This window comes from Anser brachyrhynchus (genome assembly GCF_964034855.1).
Source record: "Anser brachyrhynchus genome assembly, chromosome: 2".
In the NCBI taxonomy this organism is placed as follows: Eukaryota; Metazoa; Chordata; class Aves; order Anseriformes; family Anatidae; genus Anser; species Anser brachyrhynchus.
The window spans coordinates 46,623,080-46,641,010 of record NC_137695.1 but is presented as its reverse complement, the minus strand read 5'-3'; the positions used below and the strand labels follow the sequence as shown (position 1 = coordinate 46,641,010).

Sequence of the window (17,931 nt, the reverse complement as noted above, 5' to 3'; positions counted from 1 at the left end):
CCAGGAGGCCGTTTAGTATTCAATCATGAGGATCACAGATAGCAGGCTGTGTAGCATCTATCCCACATATTCCCAGAGTGCCCATCTGTGTCCATATACAGCACCATCTGACTGCCTACCCCAGCCACCTCTGAGGGAAGCAGTGAATTACTCTCTGAAAATCCAATATCTAGAAGAGCCGCTATCATGTTTCAATTTTCTCATTTTAGGAAGCCTGTGGCCCACGTTCACATCTGCGCGTCAGCACAGAAGTGCATGTGTGGGACGGGGAGAAAGGAGGGGAGAAGACACTAACGTGGCTCCCCGATCCCAGGGGAGCTGTGTCTTGGTGCGATTCCAGCACCATTTAGCAAAGTCGTCAGCTTGCTCTGGGTAACCACAGCCACTGGGACCCTGCTGGCAGGTGGGAACAGCTGGACCAGATGTGCCACCGCTATAATTCCCTTCTCTGTTGCCAGACGTGCCTCAGCTCGATGCTATGCTAACCCCGTCTTGCCCAAGCGTCATTTTTTTGCAAGCCACCACTAACCTGAGTGGTTGGTGGTGCAAAGCAGTCAGCCGGAGCACTCCCTGCTGTCTCATAGCCCTGATGAAGTGACGGTAGAAAATACTCTACAAAGACTGATGGCCAGAGGTGGGAAGCACAAGGCTGAGACCTCAAAGGACAGAGGCCATTTCACTTGCTGAACAATACAAGAGAGGCAATCTGAGGAGGAAAGCTGAAAATTGGTCCCGCGGTAACAGTTCTGGGTTACTCGAAGAGAGAACATCGATTTAGCAGTCATTCCATGTTCCGTGTTACTCTCTGCTTGTAACAGCCTGTTTTTAAGCCATCATTCACCCCTCCTATTTCCGCACTGCTATTACAGCATGCAATCTAGAGCTTAACTGGGTAGGACTGAAATGCCATTTTGCTCTGAAACACTGTGTTTGCATTCCTGAGGGAGGAAGGAAAACCTCAGAGAGGAGAGGGGGTAAGGAATCGTGATTCAATGGTGCTGGCAGCATCAAAGATAAATAAAACAGCAGGGAAAAGGACATGTGGTCAAAGCCACCGCATTCAATGGGTGGGAGTTCCCAGTTGTCAGATGTCAAGACTTCTGATAAATTTAAAGATTTCTGTTGCTGTGAAGGGGACTCTGCATGTGCCTTCTTTTGAGGCTGTTTGCTCTGCAGGAAGTAATTCAGGACTCACTGGCCAGCGAAGAGCCCCCGAGAGTCCAAAATGTAATGCTTAGGACATTTATGCACAAAAAAAAGGTCATTCTGGTCCTCCTGAGGGAGGCTCATCCAGTCAGTGCTGGAACCACACAAAGGCTACCGACAGGCACACGAGCCACGTCGACTGCTGCAGGTGACTGAGCTGCTCCTGCCTGGTTTATGCTCCAGATTGGCAGTCTGAAGGAGTGACCCATGACAGTTTACAACGAAAGAAGTGCAGGTAAGGGATGGTCACTGAGTGGGAACACTCACGGCCAGTCTGAGAGATGTCACCTAACTTCAGATCACTCCAAAGCCATTGCAGGATGCTGTACCAAAGACGTGTGGCCTTCACCAAAACCAGCCTTACCTGATAGTCTTCCAGACCAAGTAGATTTAGCAGCAGATTGTAAATGATAGGAAAAGAGTAGTCCATTTGACAGGTGTTTTGCTTAGAAATACCTTTATTTTATAAAGCCACAGTTTGTTCTGTAAAGTTTTACCACACTTATAAAAAAGGGGTTGACAATTTGAGGGAAAAAAAAGAAAAGCTGAAAACATTTCTTGTAATTCAGGGTTACACAAAGGTTATATTTATAATATATATATTTATTTATAATTTGGAGACAGTAGAGATGAAACTGCAACACGAGGGCAGCTGCGGGGTCATATTTCAGAGACTTGCTCATGTCCTACAAATAGCGTTTCCTGACAGAAGGGGTTCACGAGGACCATCCCACTGTCGCGGTAGTCGCCGTTGGCGGGGGAGCGCGGCTCGGAGAGGTGGTCCTAGGAGAAAGGCAGAGCAGCAGCGTGAGTGCTTCACATCCCCTCACCCTCCCGAGCACACACGGCAGTCCACTGCTGTGTGTGAAGGCACATGAGAAAGAGACTACTTTTGTCACTGGGGCATTTGGTCCCATCCCTCGGAAAATGCCTGAATTCTGGGGGGCCCCAGCTGCTGGGAGCTAACTTCAGCGAACCGGTTTGGTCCCTCTTCAGGCAGCAGGAGCCGTGAGTGAAGATAATCACTCATAGCTCTGATAATCCTCTTTTTCTCTGATAAGCCTCAATTCCGCTGATAATCAGGATGATTTTTTTTTTCTCAGTATGGGGACCCAGAAATCAGACACATCAAACCTTAGGTCCCTTAGCAGAATTTGAGCTTTAACATTTCTTTTTTTCACTTACATGACATATTGCAACAGTTTTCTGTCTGTCAGCTGGGCTCGACTCATGAAAGATGCATTTGCAGCTTCTTTTTAAGGTCAGAAAACCAAATATATGGTTCCAAGCTACCTGAGCATGTCCCAGTTCAGTAACGTTCAGATCAGTTTTAACAGACTGACACGGCAGCTTTTAGAGACAATGTGAACAGTGCTGTCATGTGAAAGCAGTTTCGTGGTAAGTCAGGATCCTGCTTTTAGCTTGAGCAACACAATTGCCAGGAAAGTGGAGTTAATGAAGCAATCGTGAGTGCTCATCTAGGCACATCTCAGAGATTCCTTTCTGAACAATTTTTTTTTTTTTCATTTAATGAGATGAGTTAATCAGTCAGCTGATCTCTTGAAAATCACTTTAACGTAAGCCCAAATTCTTCACTGGTTCTAGGTTTTAAAAATTTTTGAACTAAGCTAAATTATTCCCCTCCATCTCTCAGGGCAGCTATATTTCTACCAGTAGGAAAACCTGCCCATATATGAATAATATACCACTGAACCTGTCAGATCTCTTCAGTAAAGGCTGATGGCACACACCAGCACTACACGCTCCCATATGCTGTTGTTTTTGATTGCTTCTGTACTGGGAGCACTCACCCCCTGAACTGCTATATGAGAAACTACAGGCTTACTTATTATTATTTATTAATATTATTTATCTCATAATACACTTGTTGGATTGTAGATGAGGCTTTTCAAAAAACTGTTTCCCTGAATATGTGTAGGAATTTTAAGGCTTTATTAATATCACTTCCTCTCCCCTTCTCCCAGCATGGCTTCAGTGACAGTCTTCAGGCACTAATTATGCAAGTGAGGTACCTCTGATGTCTCCAGGGACTGGATCTCTCTCGGTAACTCTACAGCATGCCTGTTGAAGTAGTCCATGGTAATAGCATTATTCCAATAGCTCAGATTGTTTTCTGGGTTAGATGTCTTTTTCTTCCTCCTCATGCAGCAGACTGTCAGCAGAACTGCTGTCAATAGAAACATGCCATAAAATTGGTTATTTCCTTGCAGTAAGGACTCCTCAGTAATGGGGATTTGGTATTTAAGTTACTTAAGGATAGAGCTGGTGACCTTCATTCATACAATTCACCCTCAGCTAGATCCAGCTCCCATCTAACAGAAACCACACAATTAAATCAGAACCTGCCCCCAAGCAGATGAGACTTCAGGACTGGCAGGATATGCAGTTTTTTCTTTCTTTTTGATGTGAGTCTATAGTCTGCATAATGTGGCTGTCTGGCTAACGAAAAGGCTCTGGTGTTGTAACTGATGGCATTTAACACCTTGCTAGGTATTTATAGTACCCTCTAGGACAGGGGACACTCCACAAGGACTGCAGAGGGTGCCTCTGTGCAGATCTTTTCTGCTTCTGGCTTGTTCAGACACTGCAATCATGAGTACGCTAGCAAGTGGGCAGTGAGAGACACTGGCACTAGGCTCAAATCCCAGCACTAGGCTGCCAATCCCTGCCCCTGCCACCTCACATTCATAACTTGGCTTCTGGGTACTTTGTGGCCATACTCCAAAATGTCAGAGACCAGCTACAGGAACAGAAGGGATCCTGAGCAGGAAGAGACAGAGACTGAGGAGGGGTGGAGGACCCACTCCAGCACCTGTCTTGTGTAGCTTACATTTCCAGGGCAGTACTGACCCAACTCAACCAGAGCTGGGGTTTTCCTGCCTGCCTCCTGCCTGGCATCTATCGGTAAGAAAAATGGAGCATAATCTGGTCCCTACACTTGCCTGGGCATTGGTGATGTCTGAGCCTGGCTCCTTTTCTCTGTGGAGCACATTTAAGTTTCTTCAAGTCAAAATATTCGAGCTTAAGGTAGAGCAATCGAGCAAAACTAAGTGACCAGAATGAAACTTGTTGCTGTAACTGTCCGTCTGGCCTTAAGGCCATGGATACCCGCCGGCTGCAGTGATGCTGGAAGAACGCTTCCCCAGCAGGCGGGCTGAACACAAAGATGCTGGAATGTTATTTTCTGGAATTGCTTTCAGTTTAGTCATCTCCGTTGCAACTCAGATTTGTAATCTTGGTGATTTTCTGAAAGCTAGGCAAACCTGTTGTAACAAACATACTGCTCCCCTCTGGTCCTTGCTCAGGCAGAATTTGAGGTGCATACAAGCTTTTATTCAGAGGAGTAATGCGTAAGATCCGTGTGCTTATTTTATATCTGTGGAATTAATTGAACATTTGTGCTTGTAATCTATCTAATTTATACAGACAGACAGGTAGCCGGGTACGTACTTACTTTGATTTGTACCTGTGAAATAGTGAATGCCCTGCTGTAAATTCACTCCATAATTTCTTAACCTCTCATGACAGAAAAGAAGTGAGAAAATATTCATGAAGCAGGAAAATATATTATTTTCTCAGCTAAGCTAAAATTATTTATTAGAATTACAGCCTAGAAGAAAGAAAAGACTGCAGAGAGGTCAAAGCCACTTTGTATGTCTTGACAAACATTGCAGCTACCCAGACGCCATGGATCTAATTTCTTAACCCATCTACTCACATAAAATGGCAATATGAAAGTGCAAGGCTAGAGCTCTATTTAAAACAAAAGAAAAAGCTCCTAAGAAAAAAAATGTAATGGGTTTGAGTTAGGCAGTTTATGTCTCATTCAAAGGGAAAGGTGAGCTTATGCTATAAATCGTCTTATGAAACTAATGGAAAAACCTCCTGCACATTAAAAAAAAAAGAAAAAAGCCAGCCATTATCAAACTTTCTATTATCCAGTCTTAGACTCACCTTGCTTCAGCCTTTCTATCACCAATAACCCGACTGCCAGGGCTGTAATTTGCTGGTGGCCCAGCAGCACAGCTTGTGCTGCCGAGCCCTCATGCAGGCCGCCCCGTCAGTGCCAGCAGGCCCGCTCTGCCTGCGGAGGCTGCGTCTTCATCCCTTCCTTTGCTGGAGCCCAGGAGGCTGTGCCATGTCCCAGTCAAGCCTGAAGGCTTGTTAAGATCAGCACGTAAAGCAGGACATACATTTAGTCCTCCCACCGCTGGTGAGCACAGGTAGAGCCAGCAAACCTTTGAGCTTGTTGGTGCTCCAGCAACAAGCGCTCTCTGAGGCGCACGGCGTTTCTGAAGTTGCCTGAGGAGACGAGGGCCCCAGGAAAGCCAACTCTACCTCAGTGCAAATATTTTGAAAGCCTGAGGTTTTACAGCTTATAAAATGTGGCTGCTGACAGGGAAGTATCGGATTTGGGTTTTAGGAGCTGCAAAGCCTGATACTAAGTTGAGGGAGATCTCTGCTTCTTCCAGCAGGAGATGTCCTTGCTGCATGAAGATATGTTGGCCATATAACAGTAACGTTCCCTCCCTTAATTAGGCTCTTGGCCTCCAACCTTAGCACACAAATGAGCAAATGGATGAAAGACTGTGGAAAATGAGTTCCTGAGCTTCTTCGAATATAACATATTTTAGCAGAAGGCTGCCTGCCTAAGCTGCCTCGATTCAAAGCAGAGACCTGATTTAAGAGGGATAGAGAGGACAGCAGGGCTGGAAAGGGGGCATTCCTCTTCATTTCATATTAACTAACCTTCTCGGGGCTTATTTTAGTGAAATTAATGTAGCTAACAATAGGACCTCTTGCTCCCAGAACAATACTAGGAGTGGGGTACAGCTTTACTTATAATCTTGGATATCTGTTCACTCCCATGGTTAATATTGTGCTTGTTACAGAAAACCTCTTTCCACACAGACGGATGTGATGGTCAGCTAGGACATGTTTAAGTGGATGACACACAGAGGGCAGAGATGGTTTGGACGGGTGAAATGGCAGTAACAAGAGCAACAAAGCAGCACAGAGCAAGGCCAGAAAAAAGGCTAACTCTCCTCTCATTTTCTAACACTCACCCAGATCCTTTCTGGGAGTCAGGGAAGCTAAACTAACTTTTTGCTGCGGCTGCTCCATTTTGCAGTTAATAATACCAAGTGCCATGAGAAGGGCACTTCGGTGATGTCCCTGGGTCAGCTTAAAGCTAGAGATGTTAGGAAACATCCGGAATTTTGTACAGAAGCATTTTGAATACGTGTCCATTGACCTGCTGCTGTTCTGGAGAGAGAAATGTCAACGTGCACATTCAGGGACTGAGAGCTGCTGGTGCGCTCCAGCTCTGACACCGGCTTCTTTCTGGCCCTCAGGCAAATCACATGAGCATTGTCTGATCCCCCACCTCTGAAACGGGACACAATACATACCACAAACAGGAGACACAGGATTCTCACGCATTTATAGTTCTCTAGGCTGGTGGAAATACGTCAGTCATCTACTCTTAGCTGCCCACCACCTGCACACACAGAGCTACACCTGGTAACTTTGGTCCCGTGCCCATGAGCTCTATGTCAGCGGATGACACAGGAAAACATCCAGCTTGGTTTAAGGACTCGGAGTGACTGGATTTCCGTTGCATTCCCAGGAAGTTTGTTCAATATTTAATACCCATCATGGGGGCATGTTTACATCTCGCTTGTGTGCTGAAAACCTCCAGCTTCAGCCCCACTTCCTCAATTTCCTTTTGCCTTTTTTTGTTTTATTAAAAGCCTCCACTACACCATCAGAAATTAAATGTGGGATTCAACCTTTTCTTGGACCACATACTTACACAAGTGGAGTTACGCTGAATTTCTCAGCTCTAGAATCATTCACATGGCTCCTTCCTAATCTTTTTTTTTTTTTTTTAAACATAAACCACCAGGATTATACACCATGTTCAATACCGGCCTCATAAAGGCAGTGTGATGAGATCATACCAACTCCCTACAGTTATCTGATAGTCTTCTGTCTATTCTTTCATCTCACTTAAATATATTACCATTCTTATACAGCTATAAGCTCCACTCACTCTCCAGCTCCCACATAAAACACAATTGAATGCTGGAAGTTAAAAGTCAGGAAATATTCAGACTGCAGGATGTTAATTTATTTCTCCCTGTGCCTGTAGATCATAAAATGAACAGTTTCTAGACAACCCTTGCCTTAAAGGCTAAAATAACGGTTTATCCATTTTTCTTTCCTTTTTCCTCATTTACTAAGGCTGTGTATCTTATTTGCCCATCATTAAACACCACTGTAAGAGCGTGCCTGTCACTTGGGCTGTCTGTGGCAGTACAGCCTTAGCTGTGTTGCAGGTACCACGACAGGGTTTGTTATTGACCACAGCTGCTTCCACCTGGAGACAGGAGGCTCTTCTCGAGCTCCGTCTGAGCTCACCCCTGGGGATGAGACTCAGGGCCTGGGATCACTCTCTCTGCAGCCCAGGAGGCAAACATCTGCAGGTTTTGCGACGGAGAAAGTGGGTGAGATAATTTTGGAAAGTGTCCCAATGCATGAAATGTGAGCTGAGCGGGGTTAGGTCCAAGGCAGTTCTTCATCTATTCTCTGAGTTCTGCTGACGTTTCCCTCTGAGGCTCAGCCTTCCCCTCACGTTTTCTCACGTCAGCAGAACTGCCTGAACGAATTCACTTCTGCGCTTCTGATTTGCAAGTTTCCGTTCTTCAATGTTTTATCATGTCAGTCTGTAACTACAGAGCTGTAAGTACTGGGAGCCCAAGAATCGGGCCTGTGAGTTTTACAATGAGTTCACACTGTGTCTTGTTCTGCATTGCAGCCAGGTGTGCACGACACGTGTGCGCACACTCACACACACAGTAAAATGTTCAAGGCTGCCTAAAGGACGCAGCAAAAACAACTGGAACTGTGACACGCAGAAAATACTGATATCAGTGTTATATACTACTTTGCTTTTCTGGGAATGTAGTGATACAGAATCCTTCATTTTTGCAGCCTTCAAGTGGAGTAAGAAACATTATCCCCATTATTCATACCACAAAACTGCAGTACCAAAAGGTGCAATGATTTCCCCAGATTCACACAGCAGATGTGGCTCGTGCGTTCCTATTCAAAGCACTACTTTTCTGGCTAGAATTTGAAGGCTTTTCAGTAGGACTCAGAAACCTACGCATCCTTAAAAAATAAGTACTATGAGGACTGGGAAACTAAATCCCATCTCTCATTTCAGCAGGTGAGCTCCTGAGGCGCAGGTCTCCAGGCTAAGCTCCAGCCACCGAGCCATGCCACCAGCATGGCTGGCAGGGGCTGCCAGTCCTCCGCGTGGGTCAAATGCATGGTGGTGTGTGTTCCTTTCCAAGGATTTTGGGCAGCAGGGGCTAAGCTGTGCCCAGAAGCACCCTGGCAAGGAAGGGTTTTCCAGCCTTGTCACCACCCTGTTGCAGGGAAGGGATTATAGCCCCTTTGGCACCTTTTGGGGAAAGGCACAAAGACGTGAGGAAATGGTCTCAAGTTGCACCAGGGGAGGTTTACATTGTACATCAGGAAGAATTTCTTCATGGAGAGCACGGTCAGGCATTGGAACGGGCTGCCCAGGGAAGTGGTGGAGCCCCCATCCCTGCAGGTATTTAAGAGATGTGTGGATGTGGCACTGAGGGACATGGTTTAGTGGTGGGACTCAGTAGGTCAGGTTGGTGGTTGGACTTGGTGATCTTGAAGGTCTTTTCTGTCTTTCCATAGATGATTTTATGATTCTGTGACTCCTGGCAGAAGAGAGATGTGCTGGCATCTGCGCAGCTCTGCACGGGCTCTGGAAGCCGCCGGGATGTCTGTGGGCTGGCTCAGGGGCACTCCTCATTAACAGGAGGAGGGAGCTCAGTTAATTAGATTCCTGTGGCTCTGCAGCCATGAGCAGGCTCTGGCTGCCTCCTCACACCTCCTTCCCCTTCTCTCTCGGGTGCGCTGGTACCTCCCATGCCTAAGGGCTGCCTGTCCTCCGGTGCAGGGGGCTCACCCTTTCTCACAGGTGTCTCAGCACGCGGCTCAGGGCTTGCTGCCCTCCCTCCAGGGGTCTGGCCAGCTTCCTTCAGTGTGCCAGCAGCTCCAGGACAGCCTCCAGGAGGGTCCTGCCCCCTCCGGGCAGCAATAACCTCCCTGATAGGAGTCCTCAGCGATTTGCTCTGTGGCTTGCTTCCCTCCTAATGCAGCTCAGGTACTCAACAGCATGGAGCCAAGTCTCAGTGCCCTGGTTACCTCCACCCTGCAGCATCCCAAGGCAGGAGAGGGCAGCGTTTGCTCAGCCCACGCTCACCGCAGCTGCGAGAACCCGATGAAAACATTTCCATCCCTTGAAGACAAAATGAAATCCAAAGGGCTGTGCTCTTCATCCACCTCCTAGCATCGCTGCCCGCAGAGCAGAAGCGATGAGCGCTTGCCAGCGCGGGGCCTTCTGCCTTCAGCTGCGAGTGCCTTTGCCCTGGAGGTGGCGGCAGTCCCCTTCGGCACCGCACGCTGCACAGTGCACACCCGGGCCTTTGGGACACGGGGCTCACGGCTGCGGTGCGCAGCTCGTGGGGGGCCTGAAGGCAGGGCTTAAACGTCTGGATCATGGAAACACTCAGCTGTGTTGTTAGAGCTGGTACAGGTGACAGCCATTCCCTGTTTTTTAAATATGGCTTGCAAACACAAGAAACAGGGTAGGCACAGTCACAGGAACACACACTGCTATGGCACACAGGATAAGAAAAGTGTAAACACCCACCATAGAACAAACAGTGGGTTAGAAGTTCTGCCAACAGACTCTTTATATTATTATTGTTAATACCTATCATTAGTTATTAGCTCATATGTGGTATGCAAATAGGGACATTCACCAGTTTACACACTGCTTATGGTTATTCTGCCTGTGGTGTATGGGATTACATTTTGCATTTTGTATTTGGTTGTATTCTACCCAGATCAGCTTTCTTTCTCAATACTGGCTTCAAATGTAATGCTGGGAAGAATTTATTTGATCCTGTATTTCTGGTGATGGATAGACAAGGTGCTGTTCATCAGATCAGCAAATATTGCTTCTTATTATCATGTTGTGCTCACTATATCTCAGATTTTCCTCTCCATCTTTCACAGAAGTACACATGCACACTTGTACTTTGGGAAAGGACAATCACTTCGTTTGATTGTCAGTCTTTTAGATTTAAGCTTTGTTTTCGCTAGTGGTTTTAACCACGTTGGCAATGGCAGGACTGATGGTCCCAGAGGCACAACCCTAACAGATATGCTGAGCCAATCCAATAATTTTCAGCTGCCAAGAGGATTGGTCCTGCTCCCTTCCCAGGTGTGTATCCCTGCAGCTTCATCCTCGCCAGATCTTGTGCTCACCTGACCCTGTGGGGAGCTGATTCAGCCCACTATGTGCACAGAGAGCAAAGTGAGTATTTTTGACCACTTCAGTGATCTGAAAGTGGCTCAGAGGGGTACCGGGCGAGGCCCAGGCAGAGAGCGGGAGGATCGCATAGGTGAGCCTCAGAGAGGGCAGAGGTGAGCAGTACGGCCCCTTTGGGCAGCAGTATGCTCTGCGTAAGACTGGCTCAGTCAACACATCTAACCTTGTTTTCAGCACAGCTCGTGGCTGTAAATCACAGGATTAATATTACATTAACAATTACAATTATTAGTATTGCTGGCTGCTACCCTTTCACTTTTCCACAGGCAGCAAAGGCTGTGAAATGTTTATGTTTTTGTTTCGCTCCCAACAGATCAGCATAATCACATCCCGTAACACACTGAGTGGCTTCTCCTTGGCTCCGTAGAGTGAAATGGCAGAGAATATATTGCCCTACCTTGCTGATACAGCCCAGCTAAGCAGGGGACACAACAGCATCCACATTATTCAATCATGTTTTTATGCAACTGAGTCAAAGGATGAGACCCTAAGCCAGCTCTCGAACCCCAGCTGGTGCTGGTCCTGCAGGCGGCTGTCTCCTGTGGTCTGGAAGCCAAGACTGCAAACTCTTCCTGCTCCCTAGGCAGCTGCCAAGTCAGACTCAGAATTAAAATGGAGGAAAATAGCAAATTGGTTATCAGAATGATGTGACTTCAAAATCTGATGGTTACCGCCTTCAATGAAGTATTTTATTGCACTGGTAAAATTGTTGTTCCCTAAGGTCTTAGTCATTATAATTGTCATTAATCTTTTGGGTTAGCAGCGGGCTTTTAAAATCCAATTCCAGGGCAAAATATAGCAGTCACTACATTAAAGACTTGCACAATTCTTGGTCACAGCTTAAACATTTTGAAGTAGAGCTGCTTTGCCTTTTAGAGTTGCTCAGCCTTTGCCATATACCCTCAAATGGAGAGCCCCAAAAGACTAAGTGATTTCTAATAGCAACAGAGAAAGTATGCTTTGAGTGTAAACATTATAGACCCACATTTGGAGCTGCTCTTCCCAAGCACTTTGTTCAGCAAATGTGTTACCTGTGTAGTGGTTGCTTCTCATCTGTCTCAAGCTGCCCTGGCACTGTCAGCTCTCCACCTAGACCCTGAATCATGGGCCGAAACTTGAATTTTAAGGAATGTGAGGAAGAAAGAAAAATAAAGCAGCAGTTAACTTACAACATGAGGATATAGGTACGCTGATAGCCAGAATGATCCAGGCAATGTCCATCTTGCTGAGACAGATGGTTGCTCTGTGCTGGGGCTTGTCTCCCTCAGTGACATGGGAGATATTTCCTTGAACCCCAGGTTTCCAGGTCCCGGCAGGAACCAGTCTGTTGAGGAAGTTTCCAGTGGCGGTGGAGCCAGCAGTGGACATGGAGCTGGACAACCTCGTGGCGGGCACTGTGGAGAGAGCACTGCCCAGCAAGGTGGTGTCCGTCACCAGGCCCTGCTGTGTTGGGGCGGTGCCCGTGGGGTCTCCCACTGCCGGGGAGGAGATGTTGACATCAAAGCTGGTCTGAACCGAGTGACCCGCTGCTGCTGCTGCAGTTCCAGGGCCAGCAAACAAGGGGACATTTGTACTGAGATTCAAGGTTACCCAAGAGTTGTTTTTGCTCAGCATATCCCATACACCATAGCGGGTGGGTTTAAAAGGCACCGACACTGCTTCGGGATCAGTGGACGGTCCAGCAGTTGTGGTGGCAAAATCTGCTTTCTGCACAACTCGCTCGGCCCCCTCCCCTCGCTCTGCTTTCCTAAAGCTTCCCGAGGGATCAGGGTGGGGAGAAGGGTCTGAGGGTGTAGTTCTGGCCAGCCCCGTGCCATTGGGATCGCTGGAGGTTGCAGTCTGGGACTGAAATGGATGCTCTGTGAAAGAGCTCCTCAAGGTAGGGAAGGGAGAGTGCAGGGTGGTCTTTAGGTAAGGCTCTGAAGACTCTGTGAAGTTGCCTTTGAAAATCTGGAATATTTTCCCCTTGGGGCGAGTCTGTCCCGAGTAGAAAGCGCTCTGGTTGTACAAGTGATACGTTTCCTTTTCGCTGACGTGAGGGCCGCTTGCTGGCTCCTGGCCAGCGGAAGCGTTGCTCCCCGCCAGGCCGACGGGATGGGGAACGGCGCGTGCGGAGGTGGGGGCGGGCTCTGCCGCGTGGCGGTCCTTGTGGCCAGGCGTCGTTCCCATGGCTGTGACAGTGGTAGTGTCCATCGGGAGGCCCTGAGAGGAGGATACAGCGGGAGACAGTACCTGAACAGAAAACACCAGCTCTTCTGTCAGTGCCAAGATCAGTAGAACACCTGGAGGAAGGAACACAGAGAGAGGGTCAGGCAGCGGCAGGGATGAGCCGATGGGGGACTGTGTGCTTGTTGTGCTCCGCTCTCCCCGGCCGAGGAGGCTTGCACGCCTGGCAGGAAGGCGCACCTTTCCCATACTCCTCAACAGAGGAGTCAGTGCCTCTGGGAAATTAGGAAGAGAAAGGAGGATCTGGGGGGGCTGCAGCAGCCCTGCAGCCGTGGGAACGGGAGAGCTGCAGGGAATCTCTGCGGTGAAGGAGCTTGCAGTGAGGATATTTTAAAGCATCACAGACAGCTGCAGGTGATTCCCCTGCAGAGCTACAAAGCGTCCTGCTCTTTAGTGATAGAAACAAAAGACGTTTTCATTTTTGTTTTGGCCAGGAGGCCACCAGATGAATGGCCATATCGTGATGGGGAACCTTAGTCTGGTCGTTCTTCTGGCTGCAAAATCCTAAATTTGGCTGCCTCCAGTCTTGAATGCCATTAAGCAATCTGCTTTTGAGAGAGCAGCTGCTTAGCCCTAGGGAAAATTAGGTCAAGAAGGGATGTTTGATGAGGGGACCTCCTAGCTCATGATGCCTCCTTTACTTAGTGACTTTGGAGTATTTAGCCTCTTTTTCAGAGTATGAGATGGGGAAAATCCACAAATGTTAAAAATGAACAAGAAAATGTAGCTATCACCGTCATTTAAAAAAGATTTTTTAAGGATCTAACTCCATCTAACACAACTTCCCTTTCACACACATACAAAAGATTGTTTGGGTCCCATTCTGTGCTTATACGTGCTATGGGATTTGAATCCATGAGGTTTGCCTCCCTCCTCCCTCTGTAGTGTACATCTTTTCATGAGGTGCCAGATTCACACTGCTGGGAACATCAATTCTTACATTTATTCATAGTCCAGCTAATGGACGTGGGCAGCTGCAATAGCATAGGCCTCCCCAGGATGCGGGGCTGATGTGCCCCCAGTTAGCATGACCTGCAGGTACCACATCAATCACACGTCACCATCTCCATGTGCTGACGCTGCCGAGTGCAGTGCGGACCTCTGCCCGCTAGGAAGCACACGGGATGAGTCCGTTTTGCACAGGCCAGTGAGCGTCATCAGATGGCACCATCAGCACGGTGCTGGTGTCAATTTCAGCCCACGGTCTCAAGGTGAAAGATGTCCTTGCAGTCTTAACAAATCAGGGAGACGAGTTCATCAGAACTGCAGGACTCCAAACTGGTTACTGATCACCTTCCAGCAGAGACTGTGGAGTACCTTCCTGCCCCTTCCCCATCCTGCTCCCCCCAAGGCTTGCCAGCTTTCTCTGAGTGTTATGCCACGTCTTTCTCCCCTACTTGGGAACAACTATGATGGGCACCAGCAGAAAACTGGTGACTGGGATGGGACAATCTTTCTGATTAGGTGCCCAGCAGGTCCTAAGGCTCTGCTGCATGTTGGCCAGAGGCAAGTGCCCCGAAGCATTTTTCTTCCAACTCAATACACGTAGCAGAAACTCACCAAAGGAGCGGCACTTACTTGTCTTACCAGGTAAGTGCCATACTTTGATCACTAACCATCATTTCTGAACTAGAACAGTGCAGAGCTCTGCAACCAACAAAACTCACCTCATCCTGCCCCCAGCAGCCTCTTTGCAGAGCACCCAGAAGATCTGAACACTGCCTTGACAGTGTAGCAAGAGCCACTTAAAAGCAATGCACTTTCCAATGCCTGGTGCTAAAATTAGCTCATAGTTTTATTTCTGAAATAACTGTCTGCCAAATATGTGATCATCTGGAATACCGCTTCCTAATTTCTAGCCTGCCACAGACAATACGCTCTCACCAGAACACCTAGTCAAAGAGAAAAACATATTCTGTACATTGAGACGCAACCAGGAGAGCAGCTCGCGCTGTACTCATGAAGTGTCAGTCTTGGAAATGAAAGGCAGGAGTTATCTTCACATTTTTGGCAGCGCTTTTTCCGAGGTCAAGGTCAAAGCAGATATTCTAGTGTCCATATGGCTAATATTTCATGCCAGGACAAGTTGCTGCTACACAACAAATTCAAAGAGGAAAAGATGGAGATTTATTTTGGATTTGGTGTGTGTAGATAATGTTTCAGAAAACTTTAGGCCTGCTGTTCCGAGCACATGCGATAAAGTGCACTGGCAGATCTTAGGAGATAGGAGATTACAGTGATTACACTGTTACACTGCCTGCTAAAATTTTTGGGTGGTCTTTGTGTAGCTACTTTCTCTCATGCCTCACACAGGGAGAAACGTCTCTATTGGATTAATGTTATTTTCTCCAGGATATTCTTAAGTAATAAGGAAGATGTCAGCTTTTCTGCATACTGTGCCCTGAGGTTAGCAGCCCTGATCTTTGGCTAAAAACCTAATATCCATCTGTTCTACTTGAAATGCTGATAAATGGGAAGCTTGCTGCTACAAAGATTTATAATCTCTCTGGGGCAGCCTGTTGTGGTAGCAGGTCACCACACGTCAGGCACGGGAAGCCAGATACATTTAGCTGGTACCTTTAGAGAACTTGTAAAGTACTAATAATTATTCCAAGGAAATACTATGTCATAAGCCGTTTATTTGACAATAAACAATAACACCCGTGACATTTGGCTCTCTCAGGCTGTGACAGTCAGGCTCTGCTTCTCTGCTAGCCTCCCTTTAGCAGTCTCTGCAGGACCATCACAGCCCCATAAGCTACAGCTCCTTAGGACTATTTTTTTCCTGGTTTAATGGGCCACGGTAACTCCTTCAGTGACGACCAGTGCTAATCTGTGTCCGTAACTACTTAAAAAACATTCAGCTTAGCAGATCATTGTAAAAATAGCCGGTGCTGTATATTTAGGGAAAACCAGCTGGTAATAATGACTTCACAGTGGGCTTTGCTGGCCCTTTTAAGTAGAATTAATTGGCTTTATAATTGATCAACAGCCAACTGGAAAGCAAAAGTAAAGTTGGAATCAGTGTTTTCAGATGCTCTGCATCATCCATGCAGGGCCACATAAATATGTGCTGGCGGGATCTGTGGTGGCGTGGTTGCCCAGAGCTCCCACTTTTGTACCACTTTGGGGGTGTGCAGGTTCTTACCCAATGGGGCTCTTATTACGGCCCCTCACATTAGACTGCCCTGTCTGGCAGCTTTGGCCTAAACCTCGGGAAATAACAGACTGAATTTCTCTACTACGGCACAGGAGGCATTTAGCACAGAAACAGACTTAACTAACCCCTTATGAGTTCTTCCCTCCCCAGCCTCGCTCTGCTTCAAGTGTGCCTGCACGGAGAAAAGGGCCGTGGGGGATACGGCGCTGATTGTCCCCTGTGCCTCAGCTTAGCCAGGGGCAGATTAACACTGAAAGGAAACCTTTTGGTAGCTATAAGATTGTCACGGCCAAAGAGATGATATACCAGATGATAAGGTGCATAGCAGATGCTCTTGGCCAGTTCTGAGTCCAGTTCTGCAGCTCTCTGCCAAAGTCCTTCAGTCTTGGCCGCCTGAGGCTCCTCGGACTGACCTTACCTAGGACGTGAGCCCGATGGGGTAAGAACTGGCAGTGCTGTATGCTGCCATAATGGCAATATAGACTGATGTAAGTACACTATGGCAAATAACAATTATTAATTATATTTTCAAAGGTCAGTTCACGCCATTAGCTTTTTTTTATAAAGGGCCATTTCTAAGTTATAGGAGCTCACGCTCAGAAGGGGTCATACTGGTTTGGCTTTTAAATGCTGCGTGTCAAATTCCCACTTTTGGAGTCTAAATTTATGACTACATTAAAACCATTCAACCCTAATGAGAAGGTTGATTGACCCGATGTCTCAGTGGTGTGAACTGTGTCATCTCATGTTCTTGCATAGTGCACCAAGAATTGAATGTTAAGTACAGCACGAATTAACTCAAGGATGAAGCACAGAAGAGTGTACACAGAGGGGGCTGGTGTGCGTTTAGCCATAAAAACCCTTCCTGACTACGTGGTGCAGTGGTTCAAATCTCAACAGGACCTCGCTGCAGCACTTCTTCCCTTTGTATGCTCACAGGAGGAGTCCATGGTTTTGCACGTGAGAAAAATGAAGAAGCTCCTTTACAGACTTTTTTTGTAAAGACTGATGTCCTCAGCAAGCCTCCAGAGAGGTGGGGGTTAGGAATATTTTTCTTTCCCAGATGATGAAACAGAAGGGAGTCTCTACCCAAAGCCCTACCTTTGAGAATCATTTGGAACTTTCTCACTCTTGTTTTGAGGTAGGAGGCAGAACCGGGTCCCTCCAAATCAGAAAAACAAAGCAGTTCGGGCCCCAGCAGCTCAAATTCTTTGACTGCTTTAGGTCAGGACATCAAGAGCCCCTGCTAGGAGCTGGTGTCCTGGCTTCATGCAGGAGTTAATACCGCCTGGTGCTGCACTGGACGCTTTATGGGCACTCTGAGTGCAGCTTTTCCACATGATGGCAGACCTTGTGTGCGGCTGTGGAGTCAGCTCACGCGTTCAGCCTCCCCGGAGCACCACCGCTAAACAACACAAACTTATGTAACTTGTGATCCAAAGCCCGTGGAAAGGTTCCCAGTGACTTTAGTGGGCTTTGGACCAAGCCCTAATTGCCAAAGATACAGTGGAAACTTTTGAGCTGCACATTCACATTTTCTATAGCAAACGAATTTGCACGAAGAGCTCAATCTGGCGTTTGACCCCTTCTGGCCTCTGCTACCTCGGACCTTGCGGCAAGACAAACAGAGCCACCCCGAGCGGTACTTGGCAAATGTTTCTGCTCTAGAAGTCAGAAAGAGCTTTTCGTGCAGAGCCCTACTGCTGGAGTCATTATTTCAGACTGCCGTGGGCAAAGGAAGCAAAGGGAGCTGCTCTACAAAAGGACCCATTATCTACAGTCCCAGGGCTGGGAGGCATGTGGGCAGCGTGCAGCATGCTGATGGCTCTCCGTGCTCCTACAGTCGTGACTTCCTAAGTGATAGCAAGAAAAG

At 47.4% G+C, this 17,931-nt stretch overlaps 2 protein-coding genes across 14 annotated transcripts in view; one reads left to right on the top strand and one right to left on the bottom strand.

The window, feature by feature from the left end:
* LOC308191256 (uncharacterized protein) overlaps nt 1-17,931 on the top strand; it is a 61,485-nt gene that overhangs the window by 22,663 nt on the left and 20,891 nt on the right. The window contains exon 4 of one of the 4 annotated variants that reach the window (XR_013947845.1): nt 210-228. The exons of the other annotated variants lie outside the window; for them this stretch is intronic. The gene's annotated coding sequence lies outside the window, so the exon portion shown is untranslated. Of the gene's footprint in view, nt 1-209; nt 229-17,931 lie in introns of those variants that run through there. 4 annotated transcript variants of the gene reach the window in all.
* TMEM108 (transmembrane protein 108) overlaps nt 1,647-17,931 on the bottom strand; it is a 276,598-nt gene continuing 260,313 nt past the window's right edge. For all 10 annotated transcript variants that reach the window (XM_080583507.1, XM_080583505.1, XM_080583501.1 and 7 more), the window contains 3 exons: nt 11,842-12,954; nt 3,240-3,394; nt 1,647-1,989 (listed from right to left, as the gene is read on the bottom strand). In XM_080583507.1, coding sequence (XP_080439633.1) covers nt 1,867-1,989; nt 3,240-3,394; nt 11,842-12,954 — 1,391 coding nt within the window. In that variant the 3' untranslated portion in view covers nt 1,647-1,866. The remainder of the gene's footprint in view (nt 1,990-3,239; nt 3,395-11,841; nt 12,955-17,931) is intronic.